The following is a 24,343-nucleotide window of genomic DNA, read 5'->3' as shown; positions in this document are numbered from 1 at the left end:
CTTACGATAGAAAGCCAGCTAATAAAACGAGTCACAATGGAACATTAAAAAAAAGATCAAATAATTGCGAAAATTCAAAACCTTAAGAAATATAGACATTTAGAAACACTGTTCATAAGAAGTTTGTTTGTTTGTTTTTGAATTTCGCGCAAAGCTACTCGAGGGCTATCTGCGCTAGTCGTCCCTAATTTAGCAGTGAAAGACTAAAGGGAAAGCAGCTAGTCATCACCACCCACCGCCAACTCTTGGGCTACACTTTTACCAACGAATAGTGGGATTGACCGTCACATTATAACGCTCCCATAGCTGAAAGGGCAAGCATGTTTGGTGTGACAGGGTCATAAGCAGTTAATAAATTTAATTTATGTAATAATTTTGTCTTGATTTGCACGTGAAAGAAACGGAACAGTTTACCTAAAGAGAAATCTAAAATTATTCTCACAGCCGTAGGACTAACTGGCTATTTTATTTTTCATTTTCCAGGATACGAATAAAAGAAGAAACTTCTGATGGTATGTTTAAGTCACAAATAACTATTATTTCTGCTGGCAGAAGCGACTCAGCGCTATATACTTGCACGGCTACTAATGCGTACGGATCTGATGAATCTAATATACAGTTGATCGTACAAGGTGAGTGTTGTCAAAGTGTCAGCAAATGATACCCATTTATATCGTGGTAAACATTGACTATACAGATGAAAGTCGTCCTTTGTTGGTATAGTAATTTTCTGTTTATTGAAAGTCGAAACAAAAACAAATTTAGGTTTTCAAATTTTATACGTTAGCAGTGCCATCTGTTGAACAATTTGTGGAAACTGATGCAATTTCGTGTGATTCTTGAACGACAGTCTGCATTTTGTGTTACATTTCGCATAGACTAACTTACAACAACATTAGTGTAAAACTTCAACTCTACAGTGAAAGTATTTTCACAGATTTTGGTTACAAAGAGAAACTCAATCAGTGAAGCAGTTATTTTATTAGCCTTTTATGATACAAAGAAAACTTAACTTCCCTCACTAGCTGCTATAATGTGTCAAATAATTACATATAATTAAAATAATTCTATTATTTTACATGTGTTATTAAATATAATTAAATTATTTTATAAAATAATATTTTCGTACTTAAATCATAAATAAGCTCTATGGTTGTAATTAGCACAAAACAATTAAAACTGTTTAATGTAAGAGCAGATTTCTTTACATATTTAATTTCTTGCTAATTCTATCTCAGAGGATTTTTCACTTAAATCACTACAACAAACGTCACCAGTATTTAAACAATTTTTGTTATATCTATTTTGTATCTTCAGAACCACCTGATCCACCGAGAGAAGTTCACGTCATAATCACTACTAGTCGCACGGCTAGAATCCAGTGGGATCCACCATTTAACGGAAACAGTCCCATCACGAGTTATAGGGTTCATTGGCAATTAGCCAACAATTCATCTTCGTCCGAAGGTAAAATTTCATTATCTTTCTCGTCAAGGTAATTAAAGGGTAGATTTATTTTTGGCTTGTGCGTCACATTTACGATCAACTAAAAACTTGCGTAAGCGTAAACGATGTGCGGGTCTCCCAGTGGCACAGCTATATTTCTGTTAAACCGTGTTTCGTATACCCGTAGTTGGAAGAACACAGATAGTCCACTGTGTAGCTCTGTGCTTAATTCCAAACAAACAAACGAACAAGCGATTATGCTATTACAATCTTTGTGCTAGAAACCGGATATTTATGAATATTTCCCCTTTCACTTTTGTACATTGTACCAATTCTTTCCGGGAGACGGATGCTGAGAAATAAATCCCAGTGGCCCAATGGTGTTTCTGGGGGCTTGTATTGTTAGAAACCGGATTTAGTACTCCTGGCGGGCAGAGCATAGATAGCCCTTTGTGTAGTTTTATGCTTAATTCCAAATAACGGAAATGAATAAATCGTTTATCAACAGGAGATGGTTTGACAGTTCAGTATTTTCTGTTGTGTGAAAGTAAACACAGATTTTGGACAAATCTATTTGTTTTAAAAGCAGTTTTCTTCATATACATAATTTCTTGAGTTGTTGTACTCAGGGCTCTGTGAAGCAGATGCTAGAATCATAGTAATATAGAACTAATTACTGCGTGCAAGTAATTTATAGATTCAGTTGTATGGTAATTTATCTTGTCGATACTTTCTCCTAAGTACTTACGCAGTTGATGTTGCATTAACAAAGATTATGAGTACAAGGGTGTCAATATTGTTAAGGAAACGAAGTTTTAGTCGTTAAAGCTTAATAGATGAAAAAGTGATTACTTACTCCCCTACAGTTTGAAAACTGACTCTACTTTCACGCCTGCTCTGAATTTTACGTCACAGATCTGCGAATTATCATCGTGTGAACCACACTGTTATCATAAGATATTCGCTTGGAGATATCATCCAGTAACGAATGTATAAAGATGTTGAAAGTTATAGAGATATAAGGATGGTATTACAGGGAGGTAGGAAAAAATAGAAAATCTAACGGATAATTATATTAGTGATCATATAAATAGAAAGATACGATTAATATGTTTCAGGTTTCTCTGGTTGTTTGTCGATACTTATTTTTATATTGAATGAATGTTCAATATAAGTTTTAATAAACATGGTATACGTTCAAGATAGACGGAGGAAAATACTAATATAAAAAATAAACACTCATTATTGGAAGGATACAAAAAGTTAAACAGATGGATTTAATAAGCCTAACATGTAGATGCACAGACTATTGGATGGATGAGTGGGTGGCTTAATGGATAGATAGATAAACAGATAAATGGATAATATTTAATACATTATAAATCCATTTTAAATATAAATATTTTAATGTTATATATATATATTATAAATGCACTTTTATTTTTCTTAGATAACCACAAAATACTATACAATACAACAGTCTCTAGTAGAGATGTCGCTACCCGATTGGATCATTTAAGGCCTGCTACTACCTATGAACTCTACGTTACTGCAGAAAACATTATTGGTGTGAGTGGTATTAGCAAGAAAGTGCCCTTCACAACTGATGCTGAAGGTTGGTTCTACTTCACCATTTATATGATCAAAAGTGTAGATTTTATAGAAAACATAAGCTATGCGATGTATATCGTAAATTAATTAAAGATAGAATTAAAACGTATATGGTCGAATTAAAAAAACAACAAAACCAAAGCAGCATTCATGCCATGAATAGCTGCATTCTACTACTTTCATTATTATCTGGTTCCTAGAAAAGTTATAATATTTTATTTACCACAAAGAAATGAATATATATTTGGCATTAAATCTATAAAAATTTATTTTGTGTGTAAGTTAACAAAAATTATTATTTATATAAATTTTTATGTATATTAATTCGAAATATTGCTATATTTTAAAGTATTTCCAAAACATTACGTTGAGGTTAATATCTTTTAAAGCAATTCTTAAATTAACTCTGTTTTCATCTCTCTAAAGGGGCTTTTAAGAAACATTAAAATGTTACAAATTCCAACTGACGATTATCACATTGCTTTATTAGTCATAAGATAACCAGTTACAGTATTTTATTATTGACCAAATAATTTAAAGATTATGTGAAAATATAGTGATATTTTTTTTCCACTAGCTCCTGGTGGTCCCCCAAGATCTATTGTTTTTGAAAGTATGACGTCAGAAGCTGTGAAAATCACGTGGCTGGTACGTATTAGATATATATTTATTTTAGAGCCTTTAAAACATTAAATCAGATACACCTGTTCAAGACTGGACTTGTTTTATTAAGTACAAAACTAATCATTAAAGTTTGTTCCAATATAGATCTTCTATTTCAAGAAAAATAAAGAAAACTGGGACGTAAAATATTTGAACTTCCTCAAGCGTTACAGTTTGTTGATACTGTTTATTGGTATGATACTGTTCCTAATAGTATAGCCGTTTCATTGGGAAAGTCATTGCGTATTGATACTGTTCCTAATAATACAGTTGCTATATTGTGGATTTCAGTGTTCATTCATATTGTTTCTAATAATATAGCTATTAAGTTGTGAAATTCAGAGTTTATTTATATTGTTTCTAATAATACAATTGCTACATTGTGGAATTCAGTGTTTATTGACAAGTAAGAGGTATGTCTGAAAGATTAGTATCTCCAAAACAGGACTTCAATACCAGTAGTGTAGCTTTATGTTTAATAACAAGTTACTAAACTACTAGGCATGATGTCACAAGACCAACATAATGAAACTGTGAAAACAATTGGATACATAGCAAACATTACATGTGATAAGGGAAATGCTTGCATAACAATTCGAGCTTCATTTATTAAGATATTTTATTTTACAGTTTTCTTTCTGGGACTACATTTGATCAGATACGTTGAATATCTAAACATGTTACCAAGCAATAAATACTATTGTTCTCGTAGATTCCGAACCTTTTAAAAACTGTTTTCAAAACTGAAATATATATGTATTATTAAGTTATAAGATGCAGTTTTAAACTCTTTACTACTTTCAATATTGATTTTTGTTCTAATTTAACAAATACTTCTGAAAGTTACTAATCATATTTTTTTTCCTGCTAGCTCGTTCAAATGTATCTGTACTTTATATTTATGGGAAAATTATAAAGGCTAACTGGTGTTATCTATTAATTCACGCTGAGAAATTGACTGTCTCTTTTAAAATTAGGCTTATAAAAACACTATGGAGCATATTTAATTTATTATAATTTCTGTTATAAATCTGTGTTGTTTTTATTTTTTCACTGAAGAAGGAGACTCCTGTTGGTAAATGATTTTGCTTGTACCTAAGGGAGATAATAAAACCATTTGTTTTCGAGCAATAATTAGATGTTGAAAATTAAGAAATTATCTGTTCTAGAGTTTCATAGTGTTATTCCTGTTAAATTATAATGTAGACCTATTGTTGTTTAGTGATTAAAATAATGAGTTGTGCATCCAAATATTCATGGTTCGGGGTCCCTTTGCCGCAAAATCATACCCCGTATTTTCAGTGAGGTTCAAATCATTCTATTTTATTAAAGTGGCTAACAAACTGGTGGTGGATGCTTCGTCTAGCTACCTTCTTAACCTGGGATCGTGACCCCTGGGCGGTCGTTTGAAGTTTCTCGGGGGGACACTGAAGGTTTGGGAATTATTGGGGAAATCACGGAGCAGTTTGTAGTTTTTTGTGGCAAGTGCCTGTAACTGTCCACCAATGAGAAACACGCTGAAGTGCGGCAGTTGAACCGCGTCGAGATGCTTGTTGTACAACCACCTGTCTAATTTTGAGTAAAAATTTTCATATATTACAACGTTTTGAATTACCTAAATTTTTTAACTATATAATATTAATACATGAAACTTAAAATTTAAATATCAAAGTTTCCATCGTATTTAGTATATTTTCTCATTATATATATTACATTATATCAACCCTCACACTGAGTTAATAAGTAAGTTTTGTATGATGTTCAGTAATTCCATGGATTTTACATTTGTTTAGCACTTGTAGCATTTCTCAAGGTCATTTATTTTCAATAAATTAGGATGTTTATATTGTTTTGTTTTATTCTACCTTTACGCAAAGTTCATCATTACAAAAATTATTATAGAGGTCACGGTAATACTCTGGAGAGTCTCGGGGGGGTAAGACGATGAAAAAGGTTAAGAACCACTGAGTTTAGTCTATCATTTCAAAATTATGGACACCTAGCGCAGACAGAAGTTTTGTAGTTTTGCGAGAATGTACGAAATAATATTTTCTTCCAAGTTTCAATTAATGATCTTTTCTCTAAAATAATTTGAACAGTATATCCTACTACATTCCCCTTAGTGTTTAGGCCAGGTGGTTAGGGCGCTAGATTCGTAATCTGGGGGTCGCGGGCTCGGATCCTAACACACTTGTCTTTTCATCTGTAAGGACGTATTATGCTACTATCAATCCCACTGTTCGTTGATAAAAGATTAGCTCAAAAGTTAGCAGTGTATGGTGATGACTAGTTGACTTTCCCTCAATCTGTCACTGCTAACTTAGGAACGAATAGCGCAGATAGCCTTCGTGTAGCTTTGCGCGAAATTGAAACTTAATGTGTAATTTAAACTAATTATATTAGTATCTACTACTACACTTCTCTTAATGTTTAATTTAAATTAATGTTAACAGAAATAATGTTGCAATATTAACCGTATATGTTTTGTTTTTTTCTTACTTAGGTCTTAAGCTTTTATGATAATAATTTATTTAACTAAATAATATGCTATGTACAAAATTACATTTTTATAGTTAACTTTCTATTGGAAATCAAACAACTAAACAAATTTAAATATAAACAATTCGTTTGTTCTTAAGCACAAAATTGCATAATGAACTTCCTGTTATGAAGTTGCCGCATGGATCGAACTTTGAATTTCAACGTTATAAATCCTTAAATAATGGAGAGGGTTGAGAACAGAGAAAAAAGCAAACAAAAGAGGGAGCTGCGACTTCTGTATCTATTAATATTGTTTGTTTGTTTGTTTTTTAATTTCGCGCAAAGCTATTCGAGGGCTATCTGCGTTAGCTGTCCCAAATTTTGCAGTGTAAAATTACAGGGAAGGCAGTTAGTCATCATCTCCCACCTCAAACTATTGGGCTACTCTTTTAACATTAAATAGTTGGATTGATTGTCACATTATAACGCACCTACTGCTGAAAGGATGAGCATGTTTGGTACGATAGGGATTCGAACCCACGACCCCCTAGATTACGAGTCGAGCGTATTAATATTGTAATTCACACGTTTGTGTGTGAATATAGTTAGCTTGAGATGAAATACTGAATGTAATTTTTCATACTACACTAAAAAGTTCACTTTTTTGAATTTTTTAGAAAACTTACCAACAAAGAGCAAAAATATAAAAATCTAGCTTTTTCTTACAACATACGCGTAATATGAGGGTCGCGAGTTCGAATCCCCCTCGGATCAAATATGCTCGCCCTTTCAGCCGTGGAGTCGTTATAATGTGACGGTCAATCCCACTATTCGTTGGTTAAAGAGTAGCCCAAGAGTTGGCGATGGGTGGTGATGACTAGCTGCCTTTCCTCTAGTCTTACACTGTTAAATTAGGGATGGCTAGCGCAGATAGCCCTTAAGTAGCTTTGCGCAAAATTCAAAACAAACAAACAAAGAAAATAGATCATACGTTTCCCCTAGTTACGATATAGCTATCCTAAAATTAACTACGAAACAAAATTAATTTGGTTTGAATTTCGCACAAAGCTACACTAGGGTTATCTGCGCTAGCTGTCCCTAATTTTGCAGTGTAAAATTACAGGGAAAGCAGTTAGTTAGTCATCCTCTCCTACCACCAACTCTTGGGCTACTCTTTTACCAACGAATAGTGGGATTGACCGTCACATTATAACATCCCCACCGCTGAAAGGGCAAGCATGTTTGGTTATGACGGGGATTCAAATTCGTGACACTCAGGTTACAAGTCAAGTGTTTTAAACACCTGGTCATGCCGGGCCGAGAGTAACTAATTATGCAAATGGACACTTCTTATAAGGTTTTTTATTTTGCCATAAAATAATTGTGCCCAGAAGATGCGTGACTGAATATTTAGGAAGTTGGATGGAGGTCCAAGTTCTAGATGTACTGGTGAGGTCACTGGACTAGCACTATGCAGGTCGCACGTTCGAATCGCTCTCACCGAACATTATTGCCCTTTCATCTATGGCAGCGTTGTCATGTGGTGATCAATCCCACTAATCGATGGTAAAAGAGTATCCCCAGAGTTGGCGATTGCCTCTGGCCTTCTCTGATAAATTAGGGACGGCTAGCGCAGATAGCCTTCCACTTTCAACTGCCGGTGCGTTATAAAAGTGACAGCCAATCCCAGCATTCGTTAGAGAATAACCGCTTCAGGTGACTGGTGCTGCCTACTGGTTGATTATGTCTGAATCAACCAAGAAGTAAGTGGGATTAATTATTCTTAAAAAATAAATAAGTTGTGTTTTGTATTTGAAACTTATTTCTGTTTTTGGTTGTTAATTGCACATCAGTGTTAAATTACATGTAGTACAATAAAGTCAGGTAAATTAAGTTTTGTTAACTTTTCTGTGTCTTTCTGAAGAGGTTAAAACTATTATAGCCCAATATTATAACTCATAAACCCAATATGCAGCTATGTATTCTGTCCAAAAAATGTTCTAAGCTGGTTAGAAGTACCTATCTGATAAACTTTAGTTTTATTTATTCATGAAACAAAGGACACGCCATTAAGATGGGTTAACGTATTATTCTTAACATTTGTATTAAATTATCGTTTTTCGTTATACAAGCCTTATCGCTTTTCACGTGTGCAAGTCGTGTTAAATTTATACATTGTTATGTATTTTTAATAAAATCAAATATAGTTTCATTTATGGTTTATTTTCTTTACCTAGATGGCAGTTCACGTTTTATTTTGTTTTGTTTCAGACTCCAAAAGAAAGTGTTCAAGACGGAGTTATTCAGGGTTATTACGTTGGATATAAAAAGACCAATTCCTCTGAATCGTATCAGTACAAGACTGTAGAAGCCAAATCCAGAGAAGGTGGTCGGATTAAATGTGTGCTTCAAGGATTGGAGAAATTCACATTTTACACAATAGTTATTCAAGCCTTCAACGATAAAGGTGCAGGGCCTCGTTCTGACCCTATTACCGGGAGGACTCAAGAAGACGGTAATTTGGATTTTCTTTAGCATTATATATAATAAATACCAGTGACTGGTTTACTAGCGTTGAATCGTTTTAGACAATAGATTTTGCCCTAGAATATCGTATGATTAGGACAATATGTTGGATAGCGTCTAGATAGATTAGCTAACGGTGAGGTCAGACTTCACAAAGAGTGTAGGCAAATGTGTTAAAACACGCTCATCTAAGAGCAACTTTCGGCAAAGTTAGGCTTAAGAAATTATGTGAGTAGATGTATTGAAACACATTGGCACACAACGCCTTCGAAAAATATTAGGTTTAACAAACTACCCGAGTAGTATACGTGTTTGAAAATGCTTCACCATAGCTCAGAGTTAGGCTTCACGATTATATCCTCCGTGTTTAAAGTGTATTTGTCATAGAATCACTTTCGGTGAGTTAGGCTTAACAAACTGCGTAACCAGACATGTTTAATCTCACTAGAAGTTAGGCTTAACAAAAATGTGCATTTTTGTACTACAGAACGTGATGTTTTTGTTGTTTTTTTGTTTCGAGTGCAATAGAAAATTTCTTGATAAGTTATAATTTTATTTAAAAGTTCTTAATAGCAAATGAAATAGTATATATGGCATAAATGAATCTGCGTAGCAAAATTTTAAAAGCGCATAATAAACTTTGAATTTGCATCTAAAGAACTAAAAGACAAGTAAACGTAAATTTGGCGAACGTAAATCAATAATGGCTGCAGCAAGGTGTGATGTTAGGTAGATAGATGCTGAAAGTGGTACCGATAGGCACAGAAGAAATGTTTGAAGCTTATATTGTAGAGGAGCAAAGACTACAAAGTAAAAAAACAAAATTCAATACATGCTTAAAGAATTCGTACAAAAAATAACAGTAATGCATTCTCCCAGAGTGAACGAAAGTAAATCAATCGCACACGAAAAAATACTGTTCTACAAGGACAGTCTGAAAGTGGAACACTAGCATATAAAGATTTCACAGCAATAGGGCCTACGCAGACATGATAGTAGAGGTTATCAGTATATTGGTGCTGATAAAGTTGACTAGTTTCATATCAACATTTTTAGACAAACAGGACTACCAAGAGCTTAATAAAAGGTAAATATTCTGATATTATTCTGTTATTGATAGGAAAGAGTTTGATAAAAGGCCTTTTAGAAAATATAATTAAAGTTATTAGAACAGTTTACTTGACTTTCTTTAGTGCCAACACTGTCCCCAAGAAGTGTGAAATGCATGCCTCAGACGTCACAAAGCATAACGATTACGTGGATGCCTCCACCCCAAACTTCCATTAATGGGATCCTGAGAGGATATAAAGTTTTTTATAGACCAGTGACGTTGTTTTATGGTAAGTTGGATAACACAGGCCTGCAAATTTAAACTTCATAATAATTGTTTTGGTTTTAATAATGGATTTTCCATTATTGAGCTGCGAAGATTTTGAAAATAATATTTTTTTATTATCACTTGTAATTTCTTACAAATCGGGAAGAAAAATATTTTGTTTAGATCTAATTATTATTTAGTTTACCAAAATAAACATTTTTATGTGTGTTTCTCGTGAGTTCTGGAGCGATCAATAAGATTCTCACGTCGCGAATACTCTAGGGAAATCTATAGCCAGTGGTTGTCAACATTTTAAGCATAATAAAATGTGACCGGATTTAAAAATGGTTCACTTATGTAAAAGTACACACGACTTCTTTTTTAAAAAAATGTGTACATAACAGAGAAAAAATGATATCATTTTCAGATTCAGCGTTTAGAAAATGCTGTATAACATGTAAAAAATGTAAGTCAATAAAAGTACTGCATAGAGGTCACTAAGCTCTATAATAGTGCATAATAATATCCTATCACAAGATAAAAATATTTTATTTTTTTGAACGTCTTCTTTACCAACTTTTTCGATAGTTCAACGTGTTCTTTCTATCGACACCAAGTTACAAGTTGTAAAATACAGAGGCGCCGCACTATATTGGAAAAATATATGAATAATATTACAAGGTCTTCCAGGTTTGGTTTGGTTTGGTTTGGATTTCGCGCAAAGCTACACGAGGGCTATTTGCGCTAGCCTTCCCTGATTTAGCAGTGTAAGACTAGACGGAAGGCAGCTAGTCATCACCACCCACCGCCATATCTTGGGCTACTCTTTTGCCAACGAATAGTGGGATTGGCCTTCACATTATAACACTACCCTGTCTGAAAGGGCGAGCATGTCTGGTGTGACAGTGAATCAAACCTGCAAATTGCAAGTTGAATGCCTTAACTACCTGGCCATGCCGGGCCATACGTCTTCCAGAATCTACTGATTTGGTTTGTTTTGAATTTCGCACAAAGCTACACAAGGGCTATCTGCGCTAACCGTCCCTAATTTAGCAGTATAGGACTAGAGGGGAGGCAGCTTGGAAATTGAAACTTAATGTGTAATTTAAACTAATTATATTAGTATCTACTACTACACTTGTCTTAATGTTTAATTTAAATTAATGTTAACAGAAATAATGTTGCAATATTAACCGTATATGTTTTGTTTTTTTCTTACTTAGGTCTTAAGCTTTTATGATAATAATTTATTTAACTAAATAACATGTTATGTACAAAATTACATTTTATAGTTAACTTTCTATTGGAAATCAAACAATTAAATAAATTTAAATATAAACAATTCGTTTGTTCTTAAGCACAAAGTTGCACAATGAACTTCCTGTTATGTAGTTGCCGCATGGATCGAACTTTGAATTTCAACGTTATCAATCCTAAAACAATAGAGAGTGTTGAGGACAGAGAAAAAAGCAAACAAAAGAGGGAGCTGCAACTTCAGTATCTATTAATATTGTTTGTTTGTTTTTTTAATCTCGCGCAAAGCTACACGAGGGCTATCTGCGCTAGCCGTCCCTGATTTACAGATTGACTAGAGGGAAGGCAGCTTGTCATCACCACCCACTGCCAACTCTTGGGTTGCTCTTTTACCAACGAATAATGGGATTAACCATCGCATTATAATGTTTCCACGGCTGAAAGGGCAAACATGTTTGGTGTGATGGGGATTCGAACCCGCGACCCTCAGCTTACGAGTCGAGTGCTTTAACCACCTGGCCATGCCGAGCCCGATACCAAGTTACAAGTAAGATACAGAGGAGCCACTCTATACTAGAATAACATGTGAATAATATTACAACGTCTTCCAGAATCCGGTGAAGAAGTATCATAACATATATTTATAGCCACATTTTTGCTTCTTAATAATATTTATTTTCTTGCAAAACTCTACATATTCTCGTAGAAAAAATAAGATAAAAACTTTAGCGAGAAAAACAAAATGATCTTTTATGTAAGAACTTGTTTTTTTTTCTTTTCGAGTTTTATTATTTTTAATTCTTGGTTTATTTGCTCGTGTTTATTTGTGATGTGTTTATTTTGTTCTTGTGATTACTTTGTCTCCTCTCTTCTTTGTTTTTTTGTCCGTTTTTCGTATCTGATTGGCCTACTAATCTCTTGTCCCCCTTGTAAGAGAAAAGTAAAATACAAGTGGAAGGCTTGTTTGACAGTAAATACACAAGGGTTATGACAGCTTAAAAACAAAGGAAAAAGGATTCTTGGGGATTAATTAAGTTGATTGACTACAAGAAGTAAAAACACGACTAAGTTTCAGTAAGGAAATCCGAATGTAGGAACCATATAATTCTGAACCATTCGACTCGCAATTTGCCATAAGTTTTCTTGGTAAATCTGATATAGTTAATCATTTTTACAGAGAACTTTCGATTCTTAGGTATTTGCAGTTATGTTAATTTAAAAAAAAAAATTAATAAATAACGACTAATAAACCATTCATGAAGCTACATTCTTTTCACAATTGTATTTTAAATCGTTAACTCTAAAGCAGTTAATGAGTATAATATAACTAGAATAATAAATAACTTAGTGCCGGTAGATAATTAGAAAATAATCTAAAAATATAGCTATTATTGGTATATAAATGCAAACGACATTTGTAAAAATAAATTGTAGATGTCGCATTGTTAAAAATGTCGACATTACCTCTTTGTTAAGAACTGTAAATGTGAGACAAATCGATATGAACGTTTCGTTAACATTTTAAAAAAATATATTATTTTGAAGTTGAAGTGAATGTTTTAAAATATTTCAAAGATATTAAATATTGAGTTTAATGAGAAGAAATCTATTGTTAAGAGTTGTTATGAGTGTATTCATGTATTGTATTTGTGGCAAAGCTACAAAAACTGTTTACTATTGTTCTGAATTTTGAACAACTGATCAAAGGCACTGTTGTCAGATTGTGTAATAGAAACAAGCCTCTTAATTAACGAGCTACTGTTAAGCAATGCAGTTCTGTTGAAAAGCAATAGTAAAATGAAATAGGGAATATGGTTAACACACACACACATTATGTATACATATACAGCATGTTTATCATACAAAAGAGTTCTTAACCAAACGCTGCACGACTAGACAAAGTCACCAGAACACAGGCTATAATGATTCGTGTGACCTGGTTTATGGATGTGTCTGACAAGTAGGACGAACATAGCTGTGGGGACACACTGTCTATCCTTCGCAGAACCTCACGTGTAAAAACAAGGAAAGGTAAGAGAGCAACACGTGTGTGTTCTAGGTCACAACTCCCAGATCTTTATTACCACAGTTGTAGTAACATGGTTACTCTCAGAAGAAAAGTGGAAAATTAATGACAGAAAGAAAAAGTACTAACGTTAGGGGGGTGACGAGTAAGAGAACCTCACCTCCTGAGTACTACCGTTAGGGGGGTGACGAGTAAGAGAACCTCACCTCTTGAGTACTACTATTAGGGGGTGACAAGTAAGAGAACCTCACCTCCTGAAGCTGACGTTAAGGGGTGACGAGTAAGAGAACCTCATCTCCTGAGTACAACCGTTAACGGGGTGACGAGTAAGAGAACCTCATCTCCTGAGTACTACCGTTAGCGAGGTGACGAGTAAGAGAACCTCACCTCCTGAAGCTGACGTTAAGGGGTGACGAGTAAGAGAACCTCATCTCCTGAAGCTGACGTTAAGGGGTGACGAGTAAGAGAACCTCATCTCCTGAGTACTACCGTTAGCGGGGTGACGAGTAAGAGAACCTCATCTCCTGAGTACTACCGTTAGCGGGGTGACGAGTAAGAGAACCTCATCTCCTGAGTACTACCGTTAGCGGGGTGACGAGTAAGAGAACCTCATCTCCTGAGTACTACCGTTAGCGGGGTGACGAGTAAGAGAACCTCATCTTCTGAGTACAACCGTTAGCGGGGTGACGAGTAAGAGAACCTCATCTCCTGAGTACTACCGTTAGCGGGGTGACGAGTAAGAGAACCTCACCTCTTGAGTACTACTGTTAGGGGGTGACAAGTAAGAGAACCTCATCTCCTGAAGCTGACGTTAAGGGGTGACGAGTAAGAGAACCTCATCTACTGAGTACTACCGTTAGCGGGGTGACGAGTAAGAGAACCTCATCTCCTGAGTACTACCGTTAGCGGGGTGACGAGTAAGAGAACCTCATCTCCTGAGTACTACCGTTAGCGGGGTGACGAGTAAGAGAACCTCATCTCCTGAGTACTCGTTCGGGGTGACGAGTAAGAGAACCTCATCTCCTGAGTACTACCGTTAGCGGGGTGACGAGTAAGAGAACCTCATCTCCTGAGTACTACCGTTAGCGGGGTGACGAGTAAGAGAACCTCATCTCCTGAGTACTACCGTTAGCGGGGTGACGAGTAAGAGAACCTCACCTCTTGAGTACTACTATTAGGGGGTGACGAGTAAGAGAACCTCACCTCTTGAGTACTACTATTAGGGGGTGACGAGTAAGAGAACCTCACCTCTTGAGTACTACCGTTAGCGGAGTGACGAGTAAGAGAACCTCATCTCCTGAGTACTACCGTTAGCGGGGTGACGAGTAAGAGAACCCCAACTCCTGAAGCTGACGTTCCAACCCCCATGATGACTGCAAACATTTTAATTAATAAGGTTATATGCGTGTGCATTATTATTACAACAGAAAAGTTGTACTCGAATAAAATACTTACCAAGTTGGTTAAACTAGTATGACACCCATAATGTGTACTGTAACTAGTAAGTTTGTAAATAAAGCATATCAATACACTTACATACATCGAAATAAACACCATTGTACTCCCCAAAATGACTAAATTATTAGAGGAGGCGACTCCTTGTTTACCTTTTTGTCACACCAAACATGCTCGCCCTTCTAGTCGTGGGGCGTTACAATACGACGATCAGTCCCATTATTTTTTGGTAAAAGAGTAGCCCAAGGATTGGCGGTGATGACTAGTTGCCTTTCCTCTAGTCTTACACTGCTAAATTAGGGACGACTAGCGCAGATAGCCCTCGTGTAGCTTTGCGCGAAATATAAAAGAAACAATACATGGACTTGGCAACTGTAGAAGATTGTAAATCAACAGCATCCACACCAAGAAACTGACTAACGCTCTTTTAACGCATCCACAGTTTAAGGTGCAGAGAATATTTTGTGGTATGACACAGATTCGAACCTGACTTGCGAGTTCCTAAATCCAAAGCTCTTCCATAGAGCCAACAAGTTCCCCTTTATGTCTAAAACAAATATCCAAATCTCTAAGTAGTAGTTAACGTACGGGACTGTAGACTTATAGGTTCGTTATTCAATTTCAGATACTCCCCAAAAAAAAAAAAAAATAAAATGCTCTCCAGGCTTTGGGGCAGTATGTGTGTTAAAAGAATAACTGTTGTCAAATCCTACTATTCGATTACAGTAGGCCACGAATTGACGATAGGTGGTCTAGACTAGCTGTCATCACTTAAGTTTATCACCTCAGAAATGAAGGACGGCTAACGCAGATAGTCACGGATGAAAACTAGCAAAAATATTTTTTTTCTTTCAATGATTATGGCACACCAAACATGCTCGTCATTTCAGCCTTGAGGGCGTTACAATATGACGGGCAATCCTACTATTCGTTGGTAAAAGAGTAGCCCAAGAGTTGGCGGTGCGTTGTGATGACTAGCTGCCTTTCCTCTAGTCTTACACTGCTAAATTACGGACGGCTAATGCAGCTAGCTCTCCTGTAGCTGTGCGCGAAATTCAGAAAACAAACTCTAATACCAACGGATAGTGTGATTGACTATAATATTATAACGCCTCCAATGCTGAAAGGGCAAGCGTGTGAGAAATATTCAAACCCGGGATCTGCAGAGTGAGATTTGAGAGTATCCGTCTTAACACATGGACTAATCTGGATAAATTGTTCCGAATATAAAAATTTAAATGTTAAAGTTATTATAAATTACTATAGTAGTACAATCAAATTAACACACTGTTGTTGAAGGTTGGACGTCACGTAACCTATAACGTGTGACTTCGAGATCCGGGTTTTAAAAACTTGAATTAATGAACTACTGTTATGTATTTACAGTCGGGAGATTACCTGGAGTTATAGACCAGGTGTGGTCTATAGTTAGTGTGCCGGAGTGTAAATCTGAAAGTCAATGGTTCGCGTCTTGTTTTCGTAGAAGTGTACGCTCTGCACTTTTATGCTATGGGATATAAAGTTGCTCAACCGTTCGCGGTTGGTGCTGTTGACTGAGTGCCTTCTTCTTGTCTATTGGTACAGAATTAGAGACGGCTATGGCAGATAGCGCTGTGTAGTTTAAGCAAATATGAATAAGAAAAAGAATATGGAGTTACATTCAGTTAAATTAATCTTCGTACCAAACAAACTAGTATAGCATATTTAACTAACTAGAGTTATTTAACTAACGTTTTAACTCGTAAATTTGTTTTTGTTAGGGTTAGGTTAGATAAAAAAAATATCTGATGTTAAGTAAGTATTTTTAAACAGATTAATTAAATAACTCATTCAGTTAAAGTAATTTTACTGCATCACATTACTGTAATCGTTGTCACGTGTACACAACCTAAAGAAGATAACATCACAACTTTCACATTTGATATCATTATTCACGTAATAATTTTTTAGATGACACAATTTAAACAGTATGGCGTCATGTTTCAAGTTTTATCTGAACGAAATCAGTAATGATACTTTATCGAAAACTAAGTTATTTTTAAATGCGACTTTATATTATCTTATTTATCACTATACATACAAGTATGTGTATGAACTGATTTTCAGTTCATATTTATCCAATATTAACATAAATTGTTATTGGAATGTAAGCTTTAAGATATAATGTAAAGATGGATGTAATTATGCTAATTACTGAGATTCTAGACTTGAATTAAACTATTCGTGTATAAAAAATTTAAAGCCAGTAATTTATAATTTAGCTAACATCAAATTTCGTGTATTTTTAGATCGTTTATTCTCTCCACTTGTACTCAAAGACGATGCAACAATAGCCACAATACAAGATCTGAACAAATTTACCAACTATAGTATATCGGTCTTAGCCTTCACAAGAAAAGGGGAAGGTGTTTCGAGCGAACCTGTGTACTGTCGAACCCTACCGGACGGTATTTGTAACTTTGTTTATTTCTTTAATCATTAACGAAATATCAACTTTTTAATATCTGATGATACCCGCGACTTGGTATTTAGGTAACCGTATAGGTATTTTGATATTTGAAGAGTATAATATAGACAAAATACCCCCGGAAAATGTTGTATTTCAAGTTCCCCACCTGATCTGTACGCCATTAGTGGTCATCCTTTAAATTTAATGGTATGTAAGGATACTAGTCATTTTTTGACTTTAATGGTTTGTAAGGATACTAGCCAGCCTTGAAATTCAGTTGTATGCAAGGATACTAGCCAGCCTTTAAATTTAATGGTTTGTAAGGATACTAGCCATCCTTTAAATTCAATTGTATGCAAGGATACTAGTCATCCTTTGGCTTTAATGATTTGTAAGGATACTAATCCTTAAATTTAATGATGTGTAAGAATACTTACTAGTCTTTATTTAAAGATGGATTTTATTCTTATATGCTCTTTCTACATTTGTGTATTGTGAGTTGTGTTTACATTTTTAGTTCCGAGTGCTCCTGCTGATATCAAAGCTATTCCCATTTTATCCAACGGTATCTTAGTGTCGTGGAGACCTCCAACTCAGCCTAACGGTTATATTCAACACTACACTTTGTACCAAAGATCGTTATTCCGTGGTCTTCAGGTAAGAATTTAATACTTACAGCAAGTAACACATTCAGTTGCTACCCGCTGACTCAGTAGTAAGTCTGAGGGCTTACCGTGCTAATATGTGATTTCGATACCTGTGGTGGGGAAAAAGAACAGACAACCCATTGTATGGCTTTGTGCTTAACGACTGACAAATGCATTCTACGATGTAAGTTCTCATAGCTAAGACTAATTTAGTATTCTTATTTTCAGTTGGTCTGCCTCTATTTCATTATTATTATTGTTATTATTATACAAAGCCTCTTTGTGGTTGTTACATTTCTAAATACAATGTAAAAGAAGGATTGCAATTGTAATTCGACCATCAACCTTAACATCTATATTCCTTTTAAGCGCCTTTCAAAGAACCTTTATTTATCAGTTTCTAAGATGAAAATACGATTTAAAAGTGCTAAAAACAACAACCATAAAAGAAAAAAAAAAAAACAATAACCATTTTTCTTTGGCCTTTGGCGTCTGGCCAAAATATCACAACTGTATTTCCATAGATATATAATGTTGTCTGTTTTTTTTATTAATGTTCAGGATACCACATATCATCGAGTGGATCCATTTAAAAGCCACTTTAAAATTTCGAATCTCGAGAAAAACAAGCGATATGAATTCTGGTTGACTGCTTCCACATTTGTCGGAGAAAGTGAATCAACACGAGTTTTGTCACAAACCACTTCAGAAACGAGTAAGCTGCTCGTTGTTTATGACAATATTACTCTTAGCAAAGTCTTATCTACGTTTTATCTTTTACTTTCTATTGAAAAGTTCGTGAATTAACGTTTACCAGCACGTGTGTTTAACTTTCTTCTGTTTAGTGCAATAAACGAAAGTTTTTACGTCCTTACAAAAGCAGTAAGTAACATTAGGGGAAATATTGTATCTTCCAAGTTAATTTATCATTTTCGTGGTTGAAACATTTAAATTAACTCATTATGATCGTAAGAAATACTTGTGTGTCAATTGTGTTAACTATTTAGTAATATCTCTTATAATTATCTGTATATCTTTACATATATTATTGGTAATTTACAATTAAGTAGTATATTGCTTACCTTGAATGTTATAGTATCTTGGCATAGTATAAGAGTAGTGTTGTCATACACATGACATTGGTGGTATCAACCTACAATACAACACAAAAACAAAACACCGAACACCATCAGTACTTCGTAGATCCAAACTTGTTTACTGTCGGATATGCAGAGCACAATATTTATAGTTAAACGCAACAGCAGGTACAACAACTATACCAATAAACACGCTTTAAGTTTGACATAACTAGTACATTCTTTGAATATTTATTTGGTAGTTTTATCTTTTCATGTTCAGTAGAATCTTCTGTAATAGGGACGTAGAAGTATTTTGGATATTACGTTAAAATAATACTGTTTGCGGAGGTGCTTATATTCATATGCCAATGCATTGTATAAACGTTAAGGAGGGCATATCTTATTACTACCTTAAATGCGGTAGACGATTGTGAACATTGATTTTGCTATACATTTATTATGTAATACTTAATATAGATATCCTATACTGTTTTCTTTAGTTCAAATGTATGTGTATACATGTGAGACTGGTGAACACAGGTTAATACTAATAGATGGTGTATTCCCACCACAATGTGTGTCCTACTCTGAGGATCTTTAAGATTAATGCAGCGTTTTTGATTTGGACTTGTATTTGTTCCTAACAAACTACCATTAGTCAGAAATTTTGATTTGCTGTTTTTAATGCAGCCCTTCCTTTTGATCTTGTTTTATCTTACATGACTATTTAGTATTATATACACACAGGTCAGACTTTCTTGTCCACTTCTGAATTAATAGACGTTATGAAAGTGAGATTCTGACGGTGAGTTTAAAGTAATTATTATAAAACTATTGAGGTTCTTATTTCTATTTAACATTATTTTGTAATAATAAAGAGGTGGAGGTTCCAAGTCATACAAATATAGAAATTTAGGGTGGTTTCTTTCTACTACAAGACCATCTGTCTTTCACGTTTAACTACTGTAGGCAGCGAAAGGCAGTAAGAATTGATACGTTATGAATCTAAACACAAAACTGTTAACCCTAAATTCGATTTTCCATAGCAGCTTCCTAGTTCGATATCTGAATTTGTATCATGTCTGATAGATGTAATATCTCCAACGCTTTTGGGTGTTATGACAACAGATATTTTCAGTTATGAGTTAACGGTAATAACAAGGAGTGGTAGTAGTCATTTTTTTCGTTTTTTTAATTTTCTGTGAATGTTTTAGCTGTGACTTATATACAAATATATGTGTGTCTGTGTGTATAGGTCGGTAAGACTTGTTTCCTCCCTCCATATTAATAGGTATTAATAAAGTCAAGTTTTGTTACTAGCCTTTGTTTAACTTTTTTCTGTTCAGTGTAATAAACGAAAGTTTTAACCCCTTAAAAAAAGTAGCAAGTATCAGATAACATTAAGGGAGAATTTTATCCTCCAAGTAAATTTATCGTTCTTGTAACTGAAACATTCAAATTAACTAGTCAGATCGTGGTGTACCACACATGTATCTTAACTTGCCCATTACAGATATCCAATTAGAGATGTGTAAAATAAATACTCATACATATATTTCTGCCTCTCGCATATCACTAACCAGAAGGCCTTTTGGTCAGTAACAAAACTGGTCGGTTGGGCTGGTCGATGATTGACCAAGATTTATCTTGAATACCATTTATGTATGAAGTATAACAAGTCTATATAGTTGCAGTTTGAATGCGGAAAACGTACAAAGTACTTAAAACCGGTAGATCCAATATTTGTGATAAAAATTGCTATTTCGCTTCATTTGCCCAATGCAGATTTGTAAACCGGAGTTGTTGTTATAAAACCATTTTGCTACTGGCATATATATTGATGGTCGAAAGTTTTCTAATCCACATTCCAGTTTTTCATTTCGAATATGTTAGACGAAACCGAATATAATACACGCCTTGGGTACCAGTTTATGTATGAGTAATGGTGTTTTTAGATAATAAAATTCCTTTTTTTTTAGATCAGTCCAATTGAAAACATTTTACAAGGGAGCGATTCTGTAATTATATTAGTATTTTATATTTACAGTACCTGCAAGAATTGCTTCGTTTTCTGAGCACCTGACAATTAGCCGTGGATCTAAAGCTTATTTGCCGTGTTTAGCTGTAGGAATTCCAACTCCGCACCAAGAGTGGTCATTCAGGTAGGAAAGCTAGCTAAGCATATCTAACATTACAAGCTATAAAGTTATTTTTATATAACTGTTTGTTTGTTTGTTTTCAATTTCGCACAAAGTTACAAAAGAGCTATCTGTTTTAGCTGACTCTAAATCACTTGATTTACCGTCTTCTGGTGGGACAGCGTATAAATTTATAGACTTGCAAAGTTAAAACAAGAGCTCGATTCCCCGCGGTGGACAAAACAGATAGCCCAATGTGTCTTCGCTTATAAACAACGAAACAAAACAAATAACTGACCATATGCTACTGAATTATATCGGTGTCGCGAACCCCACTCATTATGGGTAACCATAGGAAAGGGCAAATCAAGAAAAAAAGAGGATAGGCCTCATATGGTGGTAAAGTTTATATTAGATATGATATAAATAAAAGACATTTCAAAACACCATACATATCATTAAACACTAAAATACATGAAAACAAACTGCCCAAAATTTAAATATCTTAAGAGATGCAAATTCGGAAAAACGAAATCGTTTCCTTAAAAGCGACGTTTTGGGTATACACCATACGTGAGACTAAAATACTTCGGTTTAGTTCACTAAGTCTCATGAAAGGATAAACCTGAAACATCGCTTTTAATACAATAAATTCGATTTTCCGACCATATCTCTGGTAGCAGGTCATTTTCCGTTATTCTGAGAGTTCAGGTATTGGTTGTTACTCATTGTTATCACACGCACCGTCAACAAGTTAGGATATTAATGTTTATGACTATGGTTGTTAGTCATTGTTAGCATGGATACCAACAACAATTAATCGGTTTATTTACGTTGACAGATAAGGTTTTGGTTTGTTTTGAATTTCGGCCAAAGCTACACGAAGGCCATCTGCACTAGCCGTCCCTAATTTAGCAGTGTAAGACTAGAGGGAAGGTAGCTAGTCATCACCACCCACCGCCAACTCTTGGGCTACTCTTTTACAATACCAACAAATAGTGGGATTGATCGTTACATTATAACGCCCCCACGGCTGAAAGGGCGAGCATGTTTGGTGCGACCGGGATTCGAACTCGCAACCCTTGGATTACGAGTTGAGCTCCTTAACTCATCTGGCCATACCGGTCCCTCAAGGTAACGACGAGTTATCAACACCTAAACATAACTCACATATACGCATGCGTGTTCTCGTGCTAATAAAAATTACTAAAAATAATTAAGATAATCTTACGACAAATTAGTGTTAAAAACTCAAATTGACCAAATCAGCAGTTCGAATAAGTTTTGTACTTGCACTCAATAACACCACACAAGGTTTGGCAGTGTTTGGAACGTATGGTAAGGCCTAAATCATTGTACTAAGAACTAATACGGTCATTAATTAGTTATTATGTTAGTATTTAAAGACGTTATCTATGACAATCTTAGTGTAAACTAATTTTTCCTTTTACAAACGTAAGTTAAACTAAGATAAGGATCCGAAACTTTCTAAAATGACAGAATTTTTTATTCCTAATAATAGTATAGATAGTTAAATTTATAGTTTACAATTCTCACAGTTGAATTGTTTGTTTAGAATTAAGCACAAAGCGACACAATGAATATCTGTGCTCCGCCCACGACGGGTATCGAAGCCGAGTTTTTAAAGGAGTGAGTCTGCAGACATACCGCTGTGCCGCCGGGGAGCTTAACAGTTGAAGAATACTTATTTTTCTATGTGAAGAAATTTCGAAAAATAATCTTAGATGAATAACGTTAATAATGTTGAAATGACAAAATGCTGAATGTTCTCTGGATAACAACTTGATCACCAAAAACAAACAAACAGGCCAGGTGGTTATGACACTCGACTCGTAATCTGAGGGTCATCGTTCGAATCCCCGTCGCACCAAACATGCTCGCCCTTTCAGCCGTGGGGGACATTATAATGGCACGGTCAATTCCACTACTAGTTGATAAAAGAGTAGCCCAAGAGTTGGCGGTGGGTGGTGATGACCTTCCCTCTAGTCTTACGCTGCTAAATTAGGAACGGCTAGCGCAGAGAGCCCTTGTGTAGCTTTGCGCGAAATTCAAAAAACAAACCAAAATCACAAAAATAGTGAAACATAGAAATCAATGAATAAAAATTAATTATTTAGAACACAACAACCTAATATTTCAAGCACGGAAAATATTGTTTGGACTTCATTTGCTGTAGCACGTGATAAATGCATCTTTAAACACCTAGAGTATTGAAATTTCCATTTCAATGCACACAGTTACAAGTTTATATCAAGTTAAGTTTTAACCACTTGTTTTTAGTGTAAAACTACATAATAGGCTAACCGTGCTCTGTCCACTGCTGGAAATCGATCCACAGATTTTACTGTTGCAAGTCCGTGAAGTTACTATTGAACGAAGTGAGGAGGTTGTATATTAGTCTGGCGGTGGGTGGTGATGACTAGCTGCCTTCCCTCTAGTCTTACATTGCTAAATTAGAAACGGCTAGCGCAGATAGCCCTCGTGTAGCTTCGCGCGAAATTCAAAACAAAGTTTATTAGTCGGTCTTTGTACTAAAACTTTTGATAATCTACTCGAGAAACCTTGAAGTGAGTTATGGTTCCGCAATGTCTCTTTAAAAAAATTATTTAATACAAGGTGTCATTGTCGTCAGTTCTTTTCTAGAAGTAGTGAACTGTTATTTAATACCTGGTGTCATTCTCATCAGTTCTTTCTCTAGAAGTAGTAAATAATTATTTAATACCAGGTGTCATTATCGTCAGTTCTTTTTCTAGAAGTAATGAACAGTTATTTAATACCAGGTGTCATTGTCGTCAGTTCTTTTTCTAGAAGTAGTGAACAATTATTTAATACCAGGTGTCATTATCGTCAGTTCTTTTTCTAAACGTAGTGAACAGTTATTTAATACCGGATGTCATTATTATCATTTCTTTTTCTAGAAGTAATGAACAGTTATTTAATACCAGGTGTCATTGTCGTCAGTTCTTTTTCTAGAAGTAGTGAATAGTTATTTAATACCAGGTGTCATTATCGTCAATTCTTTTTCTAGAAGTAGTGAACAGTTATTTAATACCAGGTGTCATTATCGTCAGTTCTTTTTCTAGAAGTAATGAACAGTTATTTAATACCAGGTGTCATTGTCGTCAGTTCTTTTTCTAGAAGTAGTGAACAATTATTTAATACCAGGTGTCATTATCGTCAGTTCTTTTTCTAAACGTAGTGAACAGTTATTTAATACCGGATGTCATTA

The 24,343-nt window shown here is 34.9% G+C and overlaps 1 protein-coding gene across 4 annotated transcripts in view; it reads left to right on the top strand.

Moving 5' to 3' along the window:
- Positions 1 to 24,343, top strand: part of LOC143243021 (cell adhesion molecule Dscam1-like) — a 115,797-nt gene that overhangs the window by 70,352 nt on the left and 21,102 nt on the right. For all 4 annotated transcript variants that reach the window (XM_076486661.1, XM_076486659.1, XM_076486667.1 and 1 more), the window contains exons 14-23: positions 484 to 632; positions 1,318 to 1,467; positions 2,897 to 3,061; positions 3,635 to 3,705; positions 8,473 to 8,716; positions 9,921 to 10,067; positions 17,069 to 17,227; positions 17,747 to 17,886; positions 18,438 to 18,591; positions 21,003 to 21,117. In XM_076486661.1, coding sequence (XP_076342776.1) covers positions 484 to 632; positions 1,318 to 1,467; positions 2,897 to 3,061; positions 3,635 to 3,705; positions 8,473 to 8,716; positions 9,921 to 10,067; positions 17,069 to 17,227; positions 17,747 to 17,886; positions 18,438 to 18,591; positions 21,003 to 21,117 — 1,494 coding nt within the window. The remainder of the gene's footprint in view (positions 1 to 483; positions 633 to 1,317; positions 1,468 to 2,896; positions 3,062 to 3,634; positions 3,706 to 8,472; positions 8,717 to 9,920; positions 10,068 to 17,068; positions 17,228 to 17,746; positions 17,887 to 18,437; positions 18,592 to 21,002; positions 21,118 to 24,343) is intronic.

Source organism: Tachypleus tridentatus, chromosome 2, assembly GCF_004210375.1.
Source record: "Tachypleus tridentatus isolate NWPU-2018 chromosome 2, ASM421037v1, whole genome shotgun sequence".
Lineage (NCBI taxonomy): Eukaryota > Metazoa > Arthropoda > Merostomata > Xiphosura > Limulidae > Tachypleus > Tachypleus tridentatus.
Note: the sequence above shows the minus strand (reverse complement) of the source record. Positions and strands in the feature narration are given on the sequence as shown.